Source organism: Anabrus simplex, chromosome 14 (assembly GCF_040414725.1).
Source record: "Anabrus simplex isolate iqAnaSimp1 chromosome 14, ASM4041472v1, whole genome shotgun sequence".
In the NCBI taxonomy this organism is placed as follows: Eukaryota; Metazoa; Arthropoda; class Insecta; order Orthoptera; family Tettigoniidae; genus Anabrus; species Anabrus simplex.
The window spans coordinates 58,558,923-58,586,748 of record NC_090278.1 but is presented as its reverse complement, the minus strand read 5'-3'; the positions used below and the strand labels follow the sequence as shown (position 1 = coordinate 58,586,748).

The 27,826-nt window shown below is 39.6% G+C and overlaps 1 protein-coding gene across 2 annotated transcripts in view; it reads left to right on the top strand.

Moving 5' to 3' along the window:
- The window catches only part of Tango11 (transport and golgi organization 11), a 50,643-nt gene extending 26,142 nt beyond the window's left edge, over positions 1 to 24,501 (top strand). For both annotated transcript variants that reach the window (XM_067158267.2, XM_067158266.2), the window contains 2 exons: positions 7,133 to 7,281; positions 19,443 to 24,501. In XM_067158267.2, coding sequence (XP_067014368.1) covers positions 7,133 to 7,281; positions 19,443 to 19,656 — 363 coding nt within the window. In that variant the 3' untranslated portion in view covers positions 19,657 to 24,501. The remainder of the gene's footprint in view (positions 1 to 7,132; positions 7,282 to 19,442) is intronic.
- The last annotated feature ends 3,325 nt before the right edge of the window (positions 24,502 to 27,826 follow it).

Here is a 27,826-nt window from a genome sequence, read left to right as displayed (position 1 = left end):
CACCGAAATTCCGACCTACAACATATCGAAGAACTCTGCAATGGCAAAGGTTTTGCAGCAATGTAAATTGATAGTGTGGGATGAATGCACCATGGCACATAAAAAGTCTTTGGAGGTATTAGACCGAACCATGCAAGATCTGCGGAACAATCAAAACTGATTTGGTGGAGCGATGATTTTGTTAGCAGGAGATTTTCGTCAAACATTGCCAGTGATTCCACGGTCAATGCCAGCTGATGAACTTAATACATGTTTAAAGTCATCAGTTTTGTGGAAACACGTCAAGATACTAAATGATACAAAATGATCCATGTGGAGAGATATTTTCAAAACAACTAATTGGCATTGGTGTCCGGCTCCATGGCTAAGTGGTTAGCATGCTGGCCTTTGATCACAGGGGTCCCGGGTTCGATTCCCGCCAGGGTCGGGAATTTTAATCATCATTGGTTAATTTCACTGGCATGGGGGCTGGGTGTATGTGTCGTCTTCATCGCCATTTCATCCTCATGATGTGCAAGTCGCCTACGCGCGTCAAATCAAAAGACCTGCACCCGGCGAGCCAAACGTGTCCTCGGCACTAAGAGCCATACGCCATTTCATTTTTTTCATTGACATTGGTAATGGCAAATTCCCTTCAGACGTTCTGACTGGCTGCATTACTTTTCCTGTCAATTTTTGTCAGTTTACTGAATCCAAAACCGGACTTATTCAAGAGGTGTTCCCAAACATTGCTCAAAATTACACAGATCAGATTTGGTTGAGCAAACGAGCTATATTGACTGCCAAAAATATGGATGTAAATGAATTAAATTTCAAAATTCAAAATGATGTTGCCGGTGAATTGAGGACATACAAATCAGTTGATTCCGCTACTAACCAAGATGATGTCATCAAGTATCCACCCGAATTTTTGAACTCGCTGGATATGCCAGGATTGCCGCCTCACATTCTTCAATTAAATGTCGGATCAGTGGTCATAATGTTCCGAAATATCAACCGCGTCTTTGTAATGGCACACGGCCAGCGGTGGAAACGTTACTGAACAATGTGATTGAAGCAACCATTCTAACGGGGAAGAATAAAGGAGAAGATGTTTTGATACCACGCATCCCTAGGATTCCGACTGACGTACCATTTGAATTTAAACGACTGCAGTTTCCAGTGCAGCTCGCTTTTGCTATGACCATTAATAAATCCCAGGGGCAGTCATTGAGTGTTTGCAGCATTAATCTTGAAAACCCATGTTTCTCGCATGGCCAATTGTATGTTGCCTGTTCCCGTGTTGGAAAACCATCAACTTTGTTTGTTTACACGCCAGGTAATCAAACAAAACATATCGTGTACCTTAAAGCTTTACAATGAAAAATATCTTCATAGTGTTGATTGGAATCAGTGTTTTCTATGATAGTTATTTCCTACAATGAAAGAGGAGTAAGTTTTGGCACATTATCTTTACGCCATCAACTTATCAAATTACTTGATTTGCAACGGGGTATAATTATGGCTCTGTGAGGGATTTGAAATCCTGCTGAACAGTTCCTATCTACGTTACAGTCAATCAGGGTTATTTCTGGGTAGTGATATGCTGTGACCTATTTGAGCATTTTCTTATTCACAATCAAGACATTAATATTGCAGGTAATGAAAACACGTTTTTCCAGTAGTTTGTCACTAACTTTTGGTAGCAGTAGAAAATTAACTCATTTGATGTTGATGATTCGTCATTTGCATTATTCTGATTTTTGCGTGCAGTAAGACTGAATTTGAGTTCGTTCCATTGTCATTTATTTTTGACAGAACGACGTCTGTCGGGTCAGCTAGATTATAATATTAAAAATTTTAAAATAGTAACCGCACACGCATCCAGGACATAGCACATAAAAATACCCGCAAATATACAGGAAAACAAAATAAATCCAAGAGAGAAACAAATTTAAATCAAGGCAACAGAGAATTTCAAAAGTTACCTAAGCACAACAGTGGCCTTCCGTTACACATGACACACACTTGAAGCTAGAACGCCGTACCACAAAACTAAGATACAAGTCAAATCACATTTTAAAAAACTCTAACTAGAATAATCTTTGCAGAATTACATCATTAAATGTGTACTTACATGAATCCATATATGCTTAGGTAACTCACCCATGTTTGGCCTAATACTAAAAGTAGGAAATTTAAAGAAAAAATCCTACATAATTAACATTAAATTGAAAATGTTACACTTTAAAAAAATTCATCCTCGTCCCTTGGCGAGGTATACCCTTCTTATTATCCATTGCCGACTGAGTCGGTCATTATATTAGGAGCTGTACAGCAGTTATACATGGCTATAGCAAGCGTCCACTCTCGAGGAGTTCCAACCATCGACAAACTGTACTCGGCTATATGTCACTGGTGGTGACACCATCTAGTCTTGGTACACGCTCTGGCGAGCACTGTCAGAACACGAATTGCAGTTCCAATTGATGCACCCAGATGGCGTAGGAGTTCTTGTTGCTGTCTCCACAGTATGATCATACACACCAGAGATAACTTTCAGAATAATTAGGTGACGAGATGTCCCAATCGCCACATATCAAATGAATAGTACACATGTAGACCAAATGTTCCATGCGCCCTTGCACTGAAGATTATCTGTGTCATACAGATACGTAATTTAATCATACAGTTCGTCTAATAGCGTCAGATCCCAATTTAATATGGTTATTGTAACAGAAATAATGTCACGGCTCGATACATATATTTTAGGCCAAGTCCACAGAGTTCAGTTGCACAAGGCATAAATCGCTGAAGATAAGCTGTGCCCAGAAGGCACGCAGTTTAAATACATATCTCGTAGACTGTTCGTCCAAATTATATTTATTAGATTATTAATGCTACATGTACTACAACAACATTGTGAATGTGTGCCCGATTCCACATCTCATCAAGATTGTGAATTTCGATTTATATCTACGCTCTTGAATACTGTGAAGAATATAAAAGACTTATTCTTCTCATATATTCCTACCGATGAGTGAACTAATTTCTTACAACATAAGTGTTTTCATGAAATTCTAAAGACAACTTTTCACAGTGTCAAACTTCTATGTTTTAAGGCCATCTTCAAAACCACTGTGTTTCATATACTTTGTTCTACATGCGATATGGCTGAAGATGACCTTTAAATAGGTTGAAACTAGTCCCATTAAATGTTTATTTAATAAACACTATTTCATTTGTATTGAAAAGGTGGAATTAACTTGCTTATTATTTTTAATTTGGTTGAAATCTTAGCATCATTGAAAAAGAATCCTGACTTGTTGGTAGAAGAGGGGACTCTTTCTGCACCCTGTTCGTGAAACTCTGTCTCGCTGTACTGACCTTGAAGTTGAACCCCTTGGAACTTCGCCTTCCGTGTTAGTCTTGCCTGCACCTCCTCTTCTGTTATCCCCCAAATCATGTCATCAGCAAAGGCAACTGCATTGAGTTCAACTGTCATTTCCTTAATGTTCTTTGTTATATCATCCATAACTATGATGAACAGCAGTGAGGACACTGTACTCTTGGTCGTAAACCATGACGTGTGCTCCTCTCCAACTAGCATGCAGCTGATAACAATCCTTGTACAACATCTGGTCCTTCAGGCAGCTTCCTGTTCGCAAGCACTGCCAATCTTCCCTCTTGCGACATTGTTGAATGCCCTTTCAACATCCAAGAGTACCACAAACAAGTTCTTATATTTCTTCCAATGGTTTGCCATCAGTATTCTAACTGAGCGAGTTGGCTGTGCGGTTAGGGGTGCGCAGCTGCGAGCTTGCGTTTGTGTGATGGTGGGTTCAAACACCACGTTCGGCAGCTCTGAAGATGTTTTTCTGTTGTTTCTCATTCTCATACCAGGTAAATGCCGGGGCTGTACCTTAATTAAGGCCACGGTCACTTACTTCCCATTCCTAGCCCTTCTCTATCCCTTCGCTGCCTTATACCCATCTGTATCGGTGTGACGTAAAGCCAATTGTAAAAAAAGAATCAGCATTCTGGCTCTGAAGATAAGATCTATGATTGACCTGTTACCTCTGAAGCCGTACTGTGCCTCTTCTAACTGTAGTTCTTTGATTGTTCACAGACTCTGCTGTATAATCTTCTTGAGAAGTTTTAGCCCGTGTGACAGGAGAGTTATCCCTCTATATTTGGCAGATTTGCCAGTTCCTTTTCTTAAACAGAGGAATGATAACACCTTGTTCCATTCTACGGGTGCTTTGTTGTGTGTAGCTATTGTAGAGCCTGTTTCCGGGTGCTTTGATCATGTGTGCATTCACTTTATCTACTCCTGACGATTGTCATTCAGGCATAGTTCTTAATGCTGCATCTGTTTCTGTCCTAGTGATAGGGAACTACTCTGAGCATATTGCTTCCATGTGTAGCTAGCTGTATGTTTCTCTTTTTTTCTGACCCATTCATCAGGTGTTTCAAATGGCTCTGTGTCAGTGGAATGTAAAGCCACTAGCAAAAAAAAAAAGAAAAATATTGACTGGTTTACTTTAAAATAAGATAGAGTTTGAGGGTTGTTCCACCATTCAACACATTGTAAAATATATTAATTTATAAGAAGACCTGTTTCGACTTGCTTAAAGTCGTCATCAGTTCTTGTTGGAAATCAAATCAAGAAGCATCTGATAACAATCATCATAATAAAAAATGATATATCCAAAGGCCTGGAAACACAACAATTTTTTGCAAAACATTACCTTGAAATGTAATGTACATATGGTAAACTGTACCTGGAACTTAAAAAGTTCTTAGTTCTGGCTTAAACTGTCTTGTGTTCATGGAACACGGAACACTAGAAACATGCACTGGTTGAAAATATACACAAATGTGACATGAACACTTATAACGATATGAAACAATTGGTGTTTCAAGAATGTTCTTGGGCTTGATAGTCTTGTTTCTATCTGAATAAACTGGATGAAATATATATACATTGAAATAAAATGTACAAAGACATAGTTCTGGCTTAAACTGCCGTGTGTTCATGGATCACAGAACACTGGAAACATATGCACTGGTTAAAAAATTACACATACGACGTGAAGCACTTATAAACGATATGAAACATTTGGCGCTTAAAGAATGTTCTTGTATACAATGTAAACTCGTATTGACTATAAAATCAAGAGGTAGACACATACCTCAGCAGAGGAGAGTCCTTTTCATCACATCAGGGCCAATAACAAACAAACTGAACATTATTCAATTTTATTATCAGTGTCGTAAAGAAATGCAGACTTCAGTGGTATGGGCACATAATGAGAATGAACAGGGAAAGACCTGCCAGAAGATATTTCAACCTTGATCTCGTAGGAAGAAGACCACAGGGAAGACCAAGAAAACGTTGGATAGAGACTGTAAGATCAGATGTGGAGGAGAGAGGGAGATGTACTGTATCAGAAGATGTAGGAAGACAGAAGGAGATGGCGAGTGCTTGTACACCACGCCCGGGAAACTGGAGTTGGGAAATGATGATGATAACTAACTTGACCGCTTCAGCCCTGTTTTGACTTGGAGTTTGGAAGTGCTCATTCTTAAATGCAATTTAAAAGAATTTCTACCAAAGATCTTAAGAATCCTTTATCAAGTAATATTTTAAATCAAATTTTTTTTACTCCAATGCTCATTTTACGATTTTACGAATGCAAGTTTTAGTTTCTACGAACTTTGTGATCAAGAATTTTAATGGAACAATTCACATCAATTTTATTGACAATATGACTCGGAACTTTAATCAAGTTTGTAAATATTTTATTTTAAATGTCCATGTGTATAAAAGTGTGTTTTAATTTGTCTTATCAATCTGTTAATGTAATTTTTATATCTGATGTATTGTGTGATTTATTCTAGCTGATGACTTAGGGAAAGAAACATGTTCTAGAATTTTTTTTATTTTTAGAATGTGTTTTACGTTGTACCGACACGGGCAGGTCTTATGGCGACGATGGGATAGGGAAGGGCTATGAGTGGGAAGGAAGCGGCCGTGGCCTTAATTAAGGTACAGCCTGGTGTGAAAATGGGAAACCACGGAAAACCATCTTCAGAGCTGCCGATGGTGGGGTTCGAACCCACTATCTCCCGGATGCAAGCTCACAGCCGTGCGCCCCTAACTGCACGGCCAACTCACCCGCTGTGTTCTAGATTTAATAAACTACATGTGTATTGAATAGGCAGACCGCTTAAATACAATATTTAAGTTATTCAATGTGGACAAGAAAAATGATCATGACATAAATATGACGTCACACCACCCCTGTACCTCTACAGACAGCACACGTGGCACACCTGCGAGAATGTGACATAAACCACGGCCACCAACCCTTCCTTGCGGAAGGAAAGGGGCGTAACACTCGCGGTCCTTATGAGCTTGGATTCATATAAATATGCACATATGCATGGCTTTTAATGGATTTTTTTAAAAATGCATAAGCATGGTGAATAAACATTGTGAAATTTTTAAGTACAAATATTCAGGAAAATGTAATCATATGATTGACTTTCTTCGTCAATAAACAGGTAAGAAGTGGCAGTAGCAAAAATTTGGACTTAGTTTTTGTATATTAATTCCCTGTGTCTAACACCGTATGACATCACCCCTCACCAAGTAAACATGGTTGCCATGTGCTGTAATAGTACAAAAATCCAGTATTTTTGCACCTCTACTCCTTCCTTGTACCGTAATGAATATGTCTAATAGCATTTGATGGCACCTAGAAGTGAACTGACAATGGTCAGTTTGTGTACCATAAGCCTTTAATTACTAACAGAACAAATGTATTAAAGTTGTTCAGTAGCGCCCTCTAGTATTTTGCACCTTCTTCAATACTCTCACTTTTAGGTTAATAGTTTACTTACTAAGGAGCCTGACCTTCTGCAGACAGACCGCCATATTCATACTTTTACTCCAAATAAGATTTTCTCCTTTTACCTGAACTTCCTACTGTATATGGCTAACCTGCGAGACGGGTGTGATAGGTAGTTTTGTGTTTGGTTTGCCACTTGTTTGCTTCTTTTCTATTACATAAATATTTGCTTCAAAGATGTTGATTTTCATTCCTGTACAAGCCGTAGTTCTCCTGAGCTTGTTGTTTGCTTGCAGACACCTCCAAGAGTGATCACCTTGGATAATCACTTCTTCCCTAGCGCTGATGAGGAGCCTGAACTGAACCCTGGTAACCCTGAAGAGAAGATGGTTGCTGTGGCGAGGCCTAGCCAAAGGGTCGACCCAAGGCTCTGTATGGCTACAAGGTAACCCTATAATCTACCTATATGAAATAAGAGTTTTGTCTGTACATTGCTCAGAATTTAAAAATAATGGTATTTCTCTATTGGTCGTGTCCACAGTAATAAGGAAATGTACTTTTTAATTTACCATAATGTATGTATGTATGCATCACGAGAAAACGGTTGAAGAGAATTTAATGAAAATTGGTATGTAAAATTGGAGAATAAGTCGCTACAATCTAGGCCATAAATAATTTTATTCACACTGAGTGAAATGGTAGTTTACGGGCCTAACATTTAATTCCCAAATATTTGTAAATGATCCTATCAACAAATATTCATGAATTTGGATTTTTGTTGTCAAGTCCATATCAGCTCCAAGTCACGAGAAAATGGGTAAACAGAATCCAATGAAAATCGGTTTGTTAAGTCGGAGAATAAGGAACGACAGTCCGTGCTATAAATCATTTTATAAGGCGCTCTAATATCACAGGGTCAAAAGAAAACTAAATGTGAAGGCCTACAATATAGAAAGCTCATAAAATTGATCAACAATAACATTACAGTGACCGTTGTATGTTGTGATGAGCTTTGTGTCGTCTGTTGCTACTCATTTCCGATAGATGGGATTACTGCTGCATACAGAGTATAACAGCCTGCCTGAATACTGGCGGGAAGTAGATGAGGAGTTAGATATCTCTCTTCTTTAGCATGCCATTCCTCTGGTTCATACATTTTCTGATACTGCTGGTAAGAAACACACTGGTTCATCATAGCATTCCAGTTATTCAGTCCCTACTCTGAGGCACTGATTGGAATGAGCAGTGTGCACATTTAACGGAATAATGGCACAGGAGTGTTCACGACTGTCTGTGGTAGAGGTGTGTCGGTACTGGCGTACCGGTACGCGTCACCTATTCTCCGAATGGAGCAGTGACAACCTGCTCCAGGATATTCTCTACCGGTCCACTGCTACTGTGACAGCGTTGCGATGCGACGTGCAGTTTGCTGCTACCGGTCTACTGCTACTGTGACAGTGTTGCGATGCGATGCGCAGTTTGCTGTACCGGGAAGTGTTGTTACTGCTATTCTCAAACGGTCCACTGACACAGCCGTCGTCGTCCCGTACCGTTAGGGAGGTTGTGACAAGAACAGGACGGACACATACCGGTATGGTGTTCAATATTTCATGCGAACAAAAGAAATCCGCAGTAATCTACTTCACCATTAAAACGTTTCTACACATAATAATTGTTACCGAGTTTTAGCGGTAGGTAGAGGTGAAAGAAGGTGCGGGTGTGAATGGATCTCAAGCTACGAAATTATAGTGCCTGTAAGGTAAATTTAAAATTTAATACGGTTATATTTTCTTTTCAAAATAAATAAGTAACAAGCATGGCAGGTACACAATAGGAAGTCAAATAAGGTAGTTACAATATTTACAGAATTTGGGCTTCGCGCCCCGAGTTCACAATGCTTGGGCAATCAGCTCAGTTTTACCCCAAACACAAGTTTTAACAGAGGGGCAGAAAACCCCATTCATACCTAGGAGCCCTTGCTCCAAATTACACTGAAAAGCCTCCTCGAGGCATACAACATACAATTTTCAAAAGAGCCACTCGCTCTCAAATTTAAGCCTCTCCCAGGCCACACCAAACTTCACCTTCAAGCTGTCCTCAACGGACATAAACAGGGGTAAAATACCCAATCTACTGAGGTCTATTAAACGAAAAGAATGTTAATTAAATGACCTCTAAAATAACAATTTGAGAGGAGGCGAACTTGCACTCCTAATACACTAGATTAAGACATACTTGGCGCTAGGCCGTTAATACAAGGGCTAATCCCATACTACCGAGGTGACTTTAGAAAAGAGCAATTTGATTTACATTATCGAAGAATAGGTTAAGAAAATAAGTTCACCTCAAGACAATGTGAGTGGGAGCTCGAGAGGGTTAGCACTCTCTATCCCAAAATGCAGCTTAAAATAGAATAGAAGAAAAGATCGTTACATTTTAGGAAAAGGTTACATGGAGGAACGCTTCGCACCCGCCCCGAGAGTTTAAACTGCTGAGCTAGCAAAGAAAGAATTTATTAATCGGCCATTACCTTATTTTTGACCGCTGCCGGAGAAAGAGGCGCTTCCCGCCTCCTGCTATGTACTTAATACACTGAAAGATGGAACAGAAGTGGCCCGGAGACCCAAAAATCAGCAGTTTATATCCTCTCGCGGAAGGTTCTAGGTGTTAGGGGAAAGAAAACACCCTCCCACAAACTTTTTATTGGCTAGGGTATAGAAACATATTCAAGTTGGGGGAAGATACCTATGATTGGTCAGAAATTAATACCAGAAATTCGGGATTGGTCAAATGCAAAACAAGGGGAAAGAGAGGGGTATACAGCCAACTTAAACAATAACAGAAAGAAATTTAACAAAGAACAAACTTTTGAAATAAAATTTTCTCCAAAGAACAGTTATTTTTCTTCCCACTAGGGTGCACTATTGTAGTTTTTCAGTGGTGTCCTCTAGAAGAGAAAGTTCACACTTCTTACTTCAAGTAAAACAAAAGTACGTCGAAAATGACACAGTTCACAAACTCAAAAATTTCCCGGTGGTGACATCTTCTGAGAAACTAGAAAATTAATAGGGTAAATAAAGTTCAGACTTCCTCCAGCAGAGGAGTTTCCACAGGCGCACATTTTAAATTAGCGGAGTGGAGGTGTACCGCCCGGTACAGACCTCCCCCCCCAAAAGTTCCTCCAGGGATTTCACATGAAGTCAGTTTGAAACAAGTTCCAAGTTATGATGTGAATATGAAGATAGATTGCAGAAGCATTTATGAGATTTTCTTAATTTGGTTTGTTTCAGTTTCAAAATTTTGTTGTTGCAAGTGAAGTAAAGTCTTTCTGTTTGTAGTAGTGAATTCTGAGGATAAACTTTTAATACTTAAAAGTGGAGAAAAATTTTGCAATGTCCACCAAATATTGCTGTTGAATTCCCATGAAACGGTATTAAGGTTGAACAGGAATGTCTATGTAGTTGATGTAGGCTAAGTTGGATGGCCAGTCCGGCCGTTACAGCTTGCGTCCAAAGGAAGCCGCTCGGACCCCTCAAGTACCCTGAGATACCGCTCGCCCGCACTATGAGGGGAGCAGAGGTGTTGAAGCACGCCGCACCCGCGGTGAACATATACAGGCTGCGGGCAAGTAGCAGGTCGTGCGCCGCACATCAGCCTTGGCCGGGAGGAGAGCTCCGGCTCGCCGTGCACATGTCGTCCTCGCTGGGGCCGAGGGGGCCCGTCCTCGAACCCAGCCGCGGCACAGTGCCGCACGGCTGCGGGGGCACTGAAACATTAAAGCTAGGCGGCAGAATTGTGTTGGACCATCATGTTTCTTTTGAGGGCACAGGCATGTAGAGAGATTGAGGGGCCAGCGGCGTGCAGATATCCATGGCATTTCATCAAAGCCAGCCACTGTGTGTAGTGGAGCAGGAGACGGGAGCGTGGTAATGGCCGTGACAAGGACAGGATGGCAGTTTAACAATCGGGGGAGGTTTACAAGAAATGCTTACATATAAAATAAAATAGAAGGAGCAGAATGCCTTAAGAGTGGAACTCAAAAAAAAAAAAATATAACCATCATATTCCTATCAAATTATATGAAGCAAGTTGACACAAAATTTACACCGGTTTCACCTGGGACAGGTGAACCCTAAATATCCTCTCGGTGGCTGGATTGCTTACTAACAATGTAACCGGAGTAAGAAAATCGAGAATGATGCATGGCCCATGAAATCTGGGGGCAAGCTTGCCCGCGGGAACAAAATTCTTGACCATAACCTGGTCACCTACCTTCAAAGGGGTGGGTCTCCGTCCACGATCATACCTTTCCCTAACCTTTTCATGAGACACTTTAAGATTGGCTTTAGCCTTCTTCCAAAGATCTTTAATGTTGTCCGGATCTATTGTCTCGGGTAGAATGTCACTCAGAGACCAGAGGTTAGAGAGCGGCGTGTTGGGAACAAACTTGAACATCAAAGAAGCTGGAGTAAACTTGTGAGATTCATGAACCGCCGAATTCAAAGCAAAAGCTATCCAATGCAGGGATGTGTCCCACCTGGAAGGATCTTCATGATGATAGGCAATAAGTGCGGACCTGAGATTACGGTTAACCCGTTCAGCCAGAGATGGTTGAGGGTAATAAGCCGAAGTAGTTACATGAGAGATGGACAAGTCAAAACAGAATTTACGAAATAAATTAGATGTAAAAGCCTTAGCATTATCAGATACCATATATTGGCATGGACCAAAAGAAGCAAAAATAGAATTTAAGCAAGTAATGGTGGACTGAGCGGTAGCCAGCTTAGTCGGAAATAACCAAGAAAATCTGGTAAAACCATCTACACACACAAAGATGAACTTGTTGGCATTACCCTTTGACTGGGGGAAGGGTCCTACATAATCAATATACAGGCGTTCCATGGGGCGCGACGCTTGCTGAGAAGACAAGAGGCCTACCTTGGTGGACATGGTCGGTTTACTAAGCAAACAGGATTTACAAGCCTTTACTAGTTCACGGATTTCACCGTCCATACCTTTCCAGATGAACATATCACGAATCTTTTCACGAGTTTTAAAGATACCAAGATGCCCTCCTAATGGGGTCTCATGATAATACTTGAAGATCATAGGTACAAGAACCGCTGGAACAACAACTTTCATCATCTTATCATGCCTCGAAGGGCAACATAGAACCCCATTCCTCAGAACATAAGGGACAACATGTTCCCCAGAAGAAAGGGTTTCCATTATCGGAGCCAGCGTCGGATCTTCACGTTGGTATTTCTCGATATCCCTAAAAAGCATGGGAGCCTCTGTTAGGATGGCATTAATCTCAGATAGTATGGACTCGGAAGGTGATGAACTGTCGACCGGTTCGTGGGTCTCGACGTCGTTAGAAAACATACGGCTGAGTCCATCAGCAACAACATTTTCGATACCTCTGATATGTCTAACATCAAATTGGAAGGCAGAAATACGGATGGCCCAACGGGCTATACGACCAGTACGACGCGGTCTACCTAAGACCCAGCTTAAGGCTTGATTATCTGTCTCCAGGTCGAATTTGACGTGTTCCAGATAGAGACGGAACTTTTCTAAGGCGAATAAGACTGCCAAACCTTCAAGCTCATATATGGAGTACTTTGCTTCTTGAGCCGAGAGAGTCCTAGATGCATAGGCGATGGGGCGCCTCCCTAGTTCAGTCTCTTGGAGAAGGACTGCAGCTACCGCCGACGACGACGCGTCGGTTTGGACGATGAATTTCTTCGAGAAATCAGGCATAGCAAGTACAGGGGCATTACAGAGAGCTAATTTAAGGTCTTCAAAAGCGGCTTGTTGAGATGGTCCCCACTCGAATTTGATGCCTTTCCTACGAAGAAGGTTTAAGGGCGCCGCTCTATTAGCGAAGTTAGGAATAAACTTCCTGAAGAAATTCACCATACCAATGAACCTGGCGATACCTTTAATGTCCTTGGGAGGTTTAAAATCACGGATGGCCTGTGTTCTAGAATGATCGACTGCTACACCATCGGGTGACACAATATGCCCTAGGAATGACATAGAGGGCTTAGCAAAGGCAACCTTGGACAACTTAACAGTTAACCCAGCCTTACGAAGGCGATCGAGAACTTCTCGCAGATGATCTAGATGTTCTTCAAAAGTCTCTGAAAATACGACGACATCATCTAAGTAGTGATATAAGTACTCGAATTTGATGTCGGAGAAGACCATATCTAGTAGCCTAGTGAGCACAGCTGCCCCCGTGGGGAGCCCGAAAGGTACGCGGTTGTATTCATATAAATTCCAGTCCGTGGCAAACGCTGTAAGATGTTTAGACTCTTCGGCAAGGGGAATTTGATTATAGGCCTGATTCAAGTCCAAGATGGTGAAGAACTTGGCCTTACGAAACCATGAAAAACAAGAATGAAGGTCAGGAAGGGGCACAGATTGCAACACCACCTTCCGATTGAGAGCCCTGTAATCAATGACAGGCCTGAAGCCTCCTTGGGGTTTCGGGACTAGAAAAATAGGCGATGAATACGCCGACTTAGAGGGCCTAATAATACCATCCTTCAACATCTGATCAATAATTTCTTTCAGAGCCTTCATTTTAGGTGGAGATAGCCTATAAGGTGGAAAACGGACAGGAATCGAATCCGTGACCTCAATTTTGTATTCAATAAGGTCAGTAACACCGAGAGTATCAGAGAACACCTCGGGAAACGACTGACACAGTTTGCGAATACTATCAGCCTGCTCCTCAGGTAGATGTCTAAGGTCTAACAACATCTCATCCTGGGTAGGCGAAATAGACGAACATGACACAGAATTACACTTTAATAGTGGGATTTTACAATTAGAAGCAAATTTGAATGTGCACGACCTAGACTGGAGATCGAGCACAAGACCAGTGTGAGAAATAAAGTCAGCTCCCAATATAATGGGGCAAGACAATTGCTTGGCCACAAACAATTTAACTTTCCATGTAAACTTAAAAATACGAATTTTGACCAGTAAGGAACCTAGAATTTCTAATGGAGATGAATTAGCCGATACGTATTGAACAGGAGAAGAGACATAGTCAGGAAGTTTACAAATCGTTTTCAATTTAGAATACCATTCAGCCGAAATAATCGAACAAACACTGCCTGAATCTAAGAGAGCTGTTATAGGCTCGTTATTTAACTCAATCTTAAGAAAAGGAACAGGTGCGGGGGTATCCGCCGCAATCCTAAGACACTCTTTGGGACCTTCAAAAGATGAATTTGAAAATTGCTCGTTCCCTGAAGTTACAACCTGTTTACCCGGGGCTGAGTCTCGGGAAGGTGGATTATACGACTCAGCCGAAGGCACTAGTCACTTTTTATTATTGGCATAGGTGGAATTTGCACCAGAAGTTGAGCAGGAGGGGGTGCTATTTGAGTTTGGGCAATTCTTGGCGATATGTGAGAAGGCCCCACACTTAAAACAGCCTTGTGATGACCCGGCTCCATTCCTTGTCCCACTTGACTTGATCAGTGGACACTTGTTGCGCAGATGGTCAGGCGACCCGCAAGCGTAACATTTACGGGGATTGACTGGTCGGCGAGGTGGAGGCCGAGTGTTACTAAAAGAAGGCGGGGGTTCTTTCGCGACACGCAAGGAATCGGCGTATCTAACTCCTTCCGCTGAGACGGCCAATGCTTCAAGTTCAGAGAAACTTTGCGGGCACGCCGCGAAACACAAATATGACCTATAGGGAGGTGAAATTCCCTCTACAATAGCCTGTACAATCTGATCTTCAGGAAAATGAAGGGCAAACACCCTAGTATAAAACTTAATGTCCTGTATGAAATCAGCCAAGTTTTCATCCAAGCGCTGTACACGATAATAGTACTTCTGAATAAGGGAGGACCTGGCCCTAGCTGGGATGAAATTAGCTAGCAAATGGGCATGGAAATCCTCTATAGATGATTGCTCGGCAATGGCTCTTACGATTTTATCTGAGAGAATACCAATAGCATACGGATAGATAATTTGCAAAATTTGACATGGAGAAAGAGAAAACACAAGGGCATGATCCTGAAATTCAACTAGAAATCTTAAAAATGAAATTACATCACTGGTGGTATTAATAGAAAATTTAGAAATACCTCTGAGCAACATTGCCAAAGGATGAGGCAAGCTGCTAAACCCGGGTGACATAGTAGGTAAAGGTTTCAATGGCAAGGAAGTTAATTCAGAACGGATGTTACTCAATGATGCACGACGTTCAGATTCGTTGTCCAATGGGGCAGGGATAGTTTGAGCAGCAACGGTTATCCTATTAACTTCTCCCTTGGGAGGCGCTTCCTCACTACCTGCATTCACTATGGTGGGTTGATCAGATTTGGGAGGAACTTCCCCAGTTAACAATAGAGTGACCTTACTAGATAATTCGGAAATATTTTCCAGGAGCGTACTAGCTTCTTTCCTCTGAACGTCATTCAGTTTTAGAGACAACAGATCGTTAACCCTATTCGAAAAATGATATAGCCTGCCTTGCACACGCTTAATTTGATTAGGAGACGGATCATTTTCATCAAAAAAACTAACTACAGAAGCTAGCCCAGTAATATTCTCGACGATCGTGGAAAGAGAGTCATCAATTTCTTTCTCTCCCAAATTGGGGATGGAAATGGGCAAATCAAGGGACTCTCTAAGCTTGTTAGTGTCTACTGCAACCGTGCCTCCAGATTGCACATTTCTGATAGTTAATTCATAGATCAACTCCTCTTTGCGCAAATAATTAAGATGGAGAACATCGCGAGGGCCTGGCATGATGACAGAACAATTTTGAAAAAGTCAAAAAATTCCAGCAACTGAGAAAATGGTTAGAGTTCGGATCAAAACAATGTGTAGCCGTCAAAAAGGGGCTAAATTGAGACCCATTCAACCACGCTCTGCTACCACTTGTTACCGAGTTTTAGCGGTAGGTAGAGGTGAAAGAAGGTGCGGGTGTGAATGGATCTCAAGCTACGAAATTATAGTGCCTGTAAGGTAAATTTAAAATTTAATACGGTTATATTTTCTTTTCAAAATAAATAAGTAACAAGCATGGCAGGTACACAATAGGAAGTCAAATAAGGTAGTTACAATATTTACAGAATTTGGGCTTCGCGCCCCGAGTTCACAATGCTTGGGCAATCAGCTCAGTTTTACCCCAAACACAAGTTTTAACAGAGGGGCAGAAAACCCCATTCATACCTAGGAGCCCTTGCTCCAAATTACACTGAAAAGCCTCCTCGAGGCATACAACATACAATTTTCAAAAGAGCCACTCGCTCTCAAATTTAAGCCTCTCCCAGGCCACACCAAACTTCACCTTCAAGCTGTCCTCAACGGACATAAACAGGGGTAAAATACCCAATCTACTGAGGTCTATTAAACGAAAAGAATGTTAATTAAATGACCTCTAAAATAACAATTTGAGAGGAGGCGAACTTGCACTCCTAATACACTAGATTAAGACATACTTGGCGCTAGGCCGTTAATACAAGGGCTAATCCCATACTACCGAGGTGACTTTAGAAAAGAGCAATTTGATTTACATTATCGAAGAATAGGTTAAGAAAATAAGTTCACCTCAAGACAATGTGAGTGGGAGCTCGAGAGGGTTAGCACTCTCTATCCCAAAATGCAGCTTAAAATAGAATAGAAGAAAAGATCGTTACATTTTAGGAAAAGGTTACATGGAGGAACGCTTCGCACCCGCCCCGAGAGTTTAAACTGCTGAGCTAGCAAAGAAAGAATTTATTAATCGGCTATTACCTTATTGTTGACCGCTGCCGGAGAAAGAGGCGCTTCCCGCCTCCTGCTATGTACTTAATACACTGAAAGATGGAACAGAAGTGGCCCGGAGACCCAAAAATCAGCAGTTTATATCCTCTCGCGGAAGGTTCTAGGTGTTAGGGGAAAGAAAACACCCTCCCACAAACTTTTTATTGGCTAGGGTATAGAAACATATTCAAGTTGGGGGAAGATACCTATGATTGGTCAGAAATTAATACCAGAAATTCGGGATTGGTCAAATGCAAAACAAGGGGAAAGAGAGGGGTATACAGCCAACTTAAACAATAACAGAAAGAAATTTAACAAAGAACAAACTTTTGAAATAAAATTTTCTCCAAAGAACAGTTATTTTTCTTCCCACTAGGGTGCACTATTGTAGTTTTTCAGTGGTGTCCTCTAGAAGAGAAAGTTCACACTTCTTACTTCAAGTAAAACAAAAGTACGTCGAAAATGACACAGTTCACAAACTCAAAAATTTCCCGGTGGTGACATCTTCTGAGAAACTAGAAAATTAATAGGGTAAATAAAGTTCAGACTTCCTCCAGCAGAGGAGTTTCCACAGGCGCACATTTTAAATTAGCGGAGTGGAGGTGTACCGCCCGGTACAATAATAATTTATTGTGAATATTATTAATGACTGTTTTTCTTAACATAGTCAAAATATAGTTAAACGTCACTTTTAATACTATAACTAATAATTTAATCTGGCGAATATGATCAATGAACATTTTAAATTCACAACACTGAATACTTTTTAAAACGTTAGATATTTCAAAATGATCATCGGCGATTTCTAAACATTATAGGTCCTTCACATGTCAGAATCTTAGGGAAGAATTCCACACAAAATATTAACATTTTCCTAGTTGGGAAGTAACTGGGTAAAAGTATTCGGATTACTTTTAACGATTACATTTAAAAAATTACTTGTAATCATTACTTTTTCCAAAAAGTCTACTTGTAATTTACTTCTTGAAATAAAATTGTGCGGGGTGGAGTAGCTTGGTCGGTACCCCAACTTGGCAGGTTCGATCCTGGCTCAGTCCGGTGGTATTTGAGGTGCTCAAATACGTCGGTCTCGTATCGGTAGATTTAGAGGCACGTAAAGGAACTCATGCGCGTCTAAATTTCGACATCTCGGTGTCTCCGAAAATCGTAATAGTAGTTAGTGGGACGTAAAGCAAATAACATTATTATTAGTAGATTTACTGCCAAGTTAAAGAACTCCTGCAGAACAAAATTCCGGCACCTCGGCGTCTCCGAAAACCGTAATGTACTTATTGGGACGTAAAACAAATAACATTATTATGTGTATATTTATTAATTGAAGATAAAAAATATTTTCGATTCTTTCAACCTACCACCAGTGTGCCATTATTGAATCAGATAAGACAGGCGTGATCATGACATAATCGAACAGAGCAAATCGTGCATCCGCTGACTATGTAAGCCTACTATGTTATGTTCCTCAGCTCCATTTGTGCTTGTACCGGTTTGTCACTGGACCGGCAGCGTGTCACCGCGGAGCCATGCTCCTCAGCTCCATCTGTGGCTGGACCGGTTTGTCACTGGACCGGCAGCGTGTCACCATGGAGCCATGCTCCTCAGCTCCACCTGTGGCTGGACCGGTTTGTCACTGGACCGGCAGCGTGTCACCGCGGAGCCATGGTCCTCAGCTCCATCTGTGGCTGGACCGGTTTGTCACTGGACCGGCAGCGTGTCACTGCTCCAGTCGTGTCACTGTAGCAGTTGGAGCAGTGACACATTATTTCTGGACCGTCACACCTCTAGTCTGTGGTCTGGTCATTCCAGCACTGGAACTTTGGACTGTTAGATCGGCAGTGTAGTACTGCAAGTAAATTAAAATAAGATATATAATGGTTCAACCTTTTCAATACAAGTAGAATTAGAAATGTAATGTTACATTCCTAGTTGATTACAAGCGGTATTGGTTTCAACCACTGTTCCGGGTCATCATCAGCCGATCACCTAAAATATAAAGAACAGTGTACAGGAAAACATTAGGTTATGTATAAATCTTTCACCAGTTGCAGTTCATGAAGCATTAAAACACTTAATATGCACTTCGCATAGTCAGCGACCTTTTGAGGTCTACATTGAACTGGGAAATGTTGTTCTTGATAATATCTTAAAGAACTTTGTTTTCATTTCCACCTTATTAGGTTTGCTTCATTAAAGAACACTTTCAAAGGAACTTATTTTTACTACGATACTACGTGATGTTTTACGAAGTGCGATCAATTAAGCACAAATTGTTTTCAAGACTATTTCCTATTCTGTTGTTCTACTTTGAATTCACTTTATATTATAATTCAGCAAACCGGTTTGCTTATGTTTTTATTAGTTTGTTGCATAAAGACCCGCAAGTTTTCGACTTGTTGAAAAATAAGGATGGATAAATAGACAGTATACTTTTTAACACAGTTTCATTGTTATTAATATGATTTTAAATGTGATGAAGTTGATGATGATAAACTTATGATTGCTAAATTTTCTAAACCTCTGTTCAGCTGATGATGACGCAGTACAGCATCGAAACTAGTACTGAATGAAATATAATATGTTGTAATTACACCTACACAGCAAAACTGTAAGGTATTGAAACTTTTAATAAAACGTTGTAATCTTGGTTCAATATGACAAACAAGTTTATTAATCTAAATTTCCTATAATGACCGTTAATTAACGATCGCTTCGGAGTCTTTGTAACCAGTTTTGACTGTATTTATGATTCTTGCTTGTGTGCAGTGCCTCCCAATAAATAGTCATTAACGTTGGTGTTTCTTTGTGCAGAGAAAGTACTCCTCCTATTTGTTCTGGTGGTGAAGGTCTGACAACTGCAGAAGAGCTTGCACACCTGCGCCGTCAGATGGTGAAGTTAAACCGGCGCATTATGGCTGTCGAATTAGACAATCTGCAGAGGCAACAGCGGGAGAAGGTCTTGTGTGCCCTTGGAGTAGCTTACTTTGTCATCAAAGCCCTGCTGTGGATGAGCCGGACATCGTAGTTGGTGCAGTGGACGTGGTACTAGCAACCAGTTAGTAAAGGCCAGTTTAACAGAAATAGGAATCTTGTTAAACTTCCTTTCAGCTGAAATGTTTATCTTTTTGAGTTTCTTGTTCACGTGCCGTATAGTCATACCTTGTTAGACACTTTTTTCAGTTGGTTTATAGAAATAATCCCTCTGTTATACTGTTTTGTACATACTTTGCCTTTTTTTTTTTTTACTGTGAATAGATGTAGACTTGTTAATTTTATCTTAATTACATACATAATGAAGTAAGTGCTATGTTAATTTTGTTAAGGAACCCTTGTGTAGTATGAATGTATAGGTTCGTGTATAAGATGTGGATGTGGAGTTAGACTTTAACTGTTATGTACATAAGCCGCACTGATTGTGATGCACACACACATCTTATTTACCTGAATAGAGAAATGTCATATATTGACAATACCGTATGTATGCGAATAACCTGCATATCCTAATTGTAGGAGGAGAAATTTTAAAACAATAGCCGGGCTGAGTGGCTCATATGGTTGAGGTACTGGCCTTCTGACCCCAACTTGGCAGGTTCGAACCTGACTCAGTCCGGTGGTGTTTGAAGGTGCTGAAATACGTCAGCCTCGAGTCGGTAAATTTACGGGCACGTAAAAGAACTCCTGCGGGAGTAAATTCCAGCACCTTGGCGTCTATAAAAACCCGTAAAAGTAGTTAGTGGGGCATAAAGCTACTAACATTATTATTATTGTGAAACAATAAATCAAGTCTTACGTAGAGAGGAGGAGGAGAAAAGGAACACACAGTAGGACAAGCAATTGGCAGGTCAGAGTGGGAAGACGGAGCAACAGAAAAAGTAGACAAGATCATACATGAGAACACATAAGGACAGTCTCCATATTTTCATACACTGCCATCATCAAATACAGTAGATAAGCTCTCCCCTCATCAATCCCAGTTCTGCGTCCATCTCTTCTCACCCCCCTATGAGCTTGTTTCTGTTGTCCAGCTTCATCAAAAGGCGAGCATCAACAGTCGTTGAGGGACCATCTTGACAGATCTTCATGTAGACAAGTAAGGTAATTCACCTAATCAATGCAATGTAAAATTAGTACTTCAGTTTATTATAATCATAGGACTAGTCAGCCATAAGGTCTTAAACCACCTAAAAAACTAATTTGCCATACATATAACAAAAACAGATAGCATAATACTTGAAAATAGTCCTGATCCAATATTCAATATTGTCTAAAATGAGTTACTGTGTTGAGGATGTAACACCACACTTGAAAATTCTTATGATCTCTTGGTTCACTTCAATAAATATAAATCAGTGTCTTAAAGATATATAAATAATTTGTTGAACACTTCTATAAAATTAACCCTTAAGTACTCGCATGTGAGAAACACTGGCGTCAGGTCTTTTTGACCCACAGTTCCAAATAACAAAATATAAGTGTGTTCCTGGCGTAATGTGAATGAAATGATTCATTCTTATGCGAAATATGTTCCTTGGCTGAATGATCAGCGTAGTGGCCTTCGGTTCAAAGTGCTCTGACTTCGATTTTTGGCCAGACTAGGATGTTGACTTCATATGGGAGATTCCTCTCGATCAGGGACTGGATATTTGTGTCCATCTTAATACACATATAGCACACCACACTCCTGACAGTTACAGAACGTTGTATATATTATAATGGCCTGCTGCATGTATTTTGAGATGATGCCCCTGGGTGACCTGTCCACTTGTGAGAATGGGGCAATGCACATGATGAAATCTACTGTTGAATGTGGCACAAATACCCAGTCACAAGCTGGATAAAATAACCAATGAATGTCAAAATCTCTGTCCCAGCTCCAGCTGGGAATCGAACCCAGCAACCCCTGGACTAAAGGCCAGAATGCTAACCAGTTAAATGTAACACTTGCAGTACACATAAAATAAGACATCTGTTTAGCTGCTCACTAATTTTCTAGTCATTTCTAAATATATCTTGTAGCAGAAAACACACAATTGTGTTGGGTCAAATCTAGTCACAGTAGCAGACGGGCAAGAAATTACTGTGAACAATGACCCGTTCTGCAATATGACAAATAACTCAACAGTAGATAAAGTTACATAGCACTCTATCTCTGAAAATTGATAAAAGAAAATTCACTCGGGTCTCTGTGACCTGACGTGAGTAATTAAGGTTTAATTATATTGTAATAAATTGAAGTACTAATTTTTATATTGTATTGATTAGGTGGATTACCTCATTTGTCTACAATAATTATATTGTCATCAATACGGAACATGAAAATGATAAACTTTGAGATCTTAATTTCTTTCTGTGTTTGTCCTTTTCACCTTTCTGTTGCTTCCTCTTCCTACACTGACCTATAATGTAAAATAAGAGGTGAAAGGTTTCCACTTATTCAATACTCATTTATTGCAAGGTAAAAAATTGACATATTTTTTAACATAGTTTCAGTCTTGCTAGAGACCATGATCAGGCAGTATCATAAAGTTAAGGCAAAACGTAAATGATAATAGATAAAATGTATAAAATAAGAGTGTGTTGTTGACATTTGGTGCAAAACCAAGTGAAGAGTTGAATGATAAACATTCATCACGATCACACTTGTTCTAGTGTAAGTTCTCAACTTTTTCTTCCAATTTGAAGAATGCATCTCCCAAAAGATCAGGCCAAACACTTAAAATACTAGCACTTGGAGAATCCTTCTGAATTCAGTTCAGCTGAAACAAGTGTGATCGTGATGAATGTTTATCATTCAACTCTTTACTTGTTTTGCACCGAATGTCAACAACACACTCTGATTTTATAAATGTTATCTATTATAATTTACGTCTTGCCTTAACTTTATGATTTTGACTGATGATGATCTCTAAAAAGACCAAAACTAGTTTTAAATATATGTAACTTTTTTAGGTTACCTTAAACGAGTATTGAATAAGTGGAAAACTTTTAGCTCTTGTTTTACACTGTTGTAACGTCAGTTAAAATTTTGCCATTACGAAAATAAAGCATGTAATTTATAACTTCTAAAACTGGTGCAAATAAGTGCAGTACTTTTTTAAAGCCAATAATTACATGCTTCCTTACCTCTGTTCATCATCATCATCGCCAGCGGAAGAATCATTGTTATCTTCGTCCTCAGTTCTATCATTCACATAATTGCACAGTCTATTTTCAATGTCCAGATGCTTCGCTTTTTGGCTGCCTAGCCATTAATAATTTGTTTCTTACGGACAAGTTTTGTTTTTGTGACAGCTGTTACTTCAACTTTTTCTGATACTGGACTCACTTCCTGCTGCATGATTTCCAATATTCAGTAACGTGAAACTGTTCTTAAGATGTGTACTTGCAGCCATACTTTGCATGTATGTGCATTTTTCGGTGCCAGCCTTTGACAGACAATTATGCATGGCGTATTCGCGTATATACGGTAATTTGTGCCCTGTACAATACATAGTGGAAGCCTGTTGCATATTGTTTACAAGTTAATGATTACATTTAACTTGAATTATTTATAGACGTTCTACTATGGTAGATTGCCAAATTAACAAAAGTGTACTGGAATTTAAAATATGATGAGCAGTAAAGCAAAATATGACTTGTATTGTTCATGACAACAAAGATATTTGCCACAAACTACCATTTCTATACGGATGGTTCCTGATTACTTGGATGGATGCCTTAATTATTAGGATAACTATCTACATAAAAGCATTTTGTAAATCTTAACAATATAAGAATTCTGCCTAGAATTTGTACAACTTTGATATTTGAAACCATGTAGACATCTTTTGTAAATACCGGTCTTCTCTGTTGGCCTGTTGATACTAATTGTCTCTGGTTACAGTAAAAAATGTCTGTTTTTATTTCCTGTTACAATCTATTCTTGTTACTGTAAAGGGTGAATCCAATCAAAAATTCTTTTAAAAAATATTTTGTTACTGTGGTTGGATTGCAATGCAAATTTGAAGAGATTACTGTGTAACTTGCATGGTGGTAGATTTACAAAATAATTTATATTTCATACATAATTTATTACAGTGAAACGTCTTACAACAGATACTTCTGAGTAGCGGATACCTCTAAATTATGGACATTTTAAAATTCCCTGGGTTAAGTGGCTGTATTACTTCTCAGTTCTGGACATTCTTAATAACAAACATGGACACTGAAAACTACCTCTCCAATGTAATGCAATTTAAACTTCTTAAAGAAGTTACAGTCGTTTCATGGTACTGCCATATGTATCTCTTTCTAAAAGTGCAGACAGTAGACAGTCATTTTCACACCAGGCAAATGCTGGGGATGTACCTTAATTAAGGCCACAATGCTTCCTATCCCATCGTCGTCATAAGACCTATCTGTGTCGGTGCGATGTAAAGCAAATTGCATAAAAATAAAATAAATACAGTAGTCAGTATTGTGGTTACCTTGAAGTGTGTGTCATGTATGCCACAATGTACCAGAAACGCAAACGACTGACTTTAAAGGAAAAAGTTGAAGTCATCAACATCTATGAGAAAGACAAACTTACTTTTCAAAGCATGGCCATGTGGTTTGCTGTTGCAAAAACACAGATCATTGGGGAAGAGACTATAAGGCAGATGCACGCCAAATTAATACTTTTCAAAGGACAATGAATTGCCTACAAAATACGTATCGGTTCATGTGAATGAGAAAGCTGTTTCGAATCAACAAATGTGACTATTAATAGATCAATATAAAATTCGTATTGCTTAGCGTAAATTATACATCCAGTCTATATTATAAAAATGTTTCCATAGAAAGGTTGCATTTGATATGTATGATAATTCAGTAAAGTGGTTTTAATTTTCTTGGCTGTTTAGTTACGCATCCTAATCCATAATCTTGTAATGTAGGCCCACACTGTTCTGTGCGTTGACAAATTGGAGATGATGGATATCTTCACATCTTTGCAATAAAACAATATAATTGATTTAACCAAATTGATTGAATAATTTTCATCAGTATATTGCTTCAGATGAAAACAAACTGTTGTATATTTTGTTTTCTAAGTTACAAGCGTAATGTGCTTGTTAGTGTACACTGCGGTTCTATAGGGAAACTCTGTTTAAGGAAAACTTTCTTTTTTAAGAGGTGGTGTTCACCGTAATAGTAGTGAAGATCAGCACTTTATGTTGTATAATCACTCATTTGTGTAGTTTCTGAAAATTAACTTGAATTTGTATTAGTCCCTGTCCACAACTGCAAAATGGATGCTGAATGTTTGCAGCTAATTTTGCAATGGAAAGTATGCAATAGATAAGCATAGTAAAGCTCCCCCCCCCCCCCCCCCCTCTCTCTCTCTCTCTTCTTTTTTAAAATGCCTCAGAGACAGACTTGTATGCTTAGAAATTGTCACCCCCTCTCATGTCAATCTCCCTCCCACTACTACATCTAAACGATTGCCATCTCTTAACACTACAGTGCATGATTTTTATTTTTGAACAAAATATTCTGATCAAAGGGAAATGTGAATGAAATCAAGGTAAAATATGTTTAACAGTTTTGATTAATGTTTTCTCGGCCCCCCCCCCCCATTTTTTCATGTTCGAAAGTCCTGCTCAATGGCTAAATTGTTAACTTGCTGATCTTTGGTCCTAGAGGTTCCAGGTTCGATTCGCGGCCAGGTCGGGCATTTTAATGTTCATTGGTTAATTCCAATGGTTTGGAGGCTGGGTGTGAGTGCCGTCTTCAGCACTGGAATTCGCTGTAGGTAGGTCACCTATAAGGCATCAAATCGAAAGATCTGCACCAAGCCTCTCCGGAGGCCATTTGCCATTATTAATGTTCCAAAAGGCTAAATTTTGCACTGAGTCTTATAATAATATTGACTCAGACTGTAGTAACACTTTTTTTTTACAGCCTTCTTAAATTGTGTTGTGTGCAGTGTAAAGCATTGACATGCACGACAAACAATATTTATCTAGGCAACATTGATTTTTCTGAAACAGCTGGGCCGAGTGTCTCAGGCGGTTGAGGCGCTGGCCTTCTGACCCCAACTTGCGCAGGTTCAATCCTGGCTCAGTTCGGTGGTATTTGAAGGTGTTCAAATACACCAGCCTCATGTCGGTACATTTACGGGCATGTGAAAGAACACCTGCACTACTAAATTCCGGCACTTCAGCGTCTCCAAAAACTGTAGAAGTAGTTAGGGCGATGTAAAGTATTTTATTATAATCTTTTTTGAAACATTTGCTCATTTTTTTTCCAACACGTAGGCATTTCACATTTTTCACAATGGATGGTTTTAAATCGCTTTGCAGGAACGATGTTTATACCCCTGTTTGGTTTCCACGACACCCTACCAGTGATCAGTGGAGTCCTTTGTGGACGTCAGGAGGAGGAATCCTAGCCACTTGTCCCTTTCTCACTTAAGGAGGCAAAAGTGCATTGTTTGAACTACCTCTTCTTTTGCAATTTGTATATCCCAAGTTGCATGAAGTTTTATCCAAGACAGTTTGACTTGTTTCTCCTCACTATGCACTTTGTGGAATAAGATCCATGCAGGGACGATGGCAAAATCTAGCATATGCTAGAAGTGCCACTTTCTACTTGTAAGTATTATGCGGTATCTTGCTAGGAAGCTATTCAGTAGAGTGAATATTTAATTACTGAGCGAGTGGCCATATGGTCTGGGGCATGTAGCTGTCAACTTGCATTTGGGAGACATTTTTTGTAAATACCGGTCTTCTCTGTTGGCCTGTTGATACTAATTGTCTCTGGTTACAGTAAAAAATGTCTGTTTTTATTTCCTGTCACAATCTATTCTTGTTACTGTAAAGGGTGAATCCAATCAAAAATTCTTTTAAAAAATATTTTGTTACTGTGGTTGGATTGCAATGCAAATTTGAAGAGATTACTGTTTAACTTGCATGGTGGTAGATTTACAAAGTAGACATTTGGCAGCCGTGAAGATGGTTTTCTGTGGTTTCCCATAAGCACACCAGGCAAATGCTGGGGCTGTACATTAATTAAGGCCACAGCCGCTTCCTTCTGCTCCTCGCCCTTTCTTATCCCATCGTTGTCATAAGACTTATCTGTGTCGGTGCGATGAAAAGCAAATTGCAAGACAGATTAAAAAAAAATAGTAATATTTAATTTCCATGACAGCACTCTACTTGTCATCCATACCCAACCTACTCCTATCAACTACACTCCCACCATTTGTAAAATCATTGCCATCTCTTAAGGTCTTACATTCTGGCTTCTTCCTTCTTACCAAGAATTTTTTTTTTTTCTTTTTCCACTGAGCTGTCCTACTGTAATATACAGACATCCTTCCAGTCTTGAATTTGACTGATAATATCCTTGCCAGTATATTTGCTCTCTGTGGTGCCGTAAGTTGTTTACGGACCAAATACAGTACTTGTGATATCTCTTCAAAGTGGATCTATCTTTCATGTGAACTTACTATAGTAAATTAAAGGCTACAGAATGTACAAAGTTATGTACAGAGATCACGGGAAATGGTTTAGTTAAAAGTGACAACTGTGAAACATTGATCACTAAATCCATACAGAAAAGGACTTTTTTTATTTCAGTCTTTTGGGAAAAGAATGTATTTTTTTAAATTTAAAATAATCCCAAAACACATTAGGTTATCTTTTGTGCAAATTTAGGTGCTTAGAATTAGCAATAAAAGGCAAGCTTCTGCAGTATACAGTAGCAGTCCTCATAAATGGTGTATAACCTTTATACCCTGTTTATGTGTAATTTGTTACTAATAAACTTTGTATAAGCCTCCTGTGTATACATCTGTTGAAGTTATTCACTGAATTCCTTATACAGACCAAGACCCCTGTATAAGCATTGTATAGCAACAAGTGATCAGTGGCATTTACTGTCTGCAGTAATATAATCGTGGTAAAATATCCGACATCCATTAAGCACACATTGAAAGAATGGAAACTAACAATCTCCACAATATTTTTAACATAGAACACACAGAGGTTATGGAGGCTGTAAATGTTTGTAAAGTAATAATAATAATCGTATGGCCTCAGCTACCGTGTGCAGACATTTTCAATTTGACACCATCTGGCTGTCTGCTCGTCAATTTCGATGTTCTGTTTTACTCTAGTCCTGCTGGATGGCAGACAGAGTAAATCGGATCTCTCTTGGGCGTCTGTGGTTGA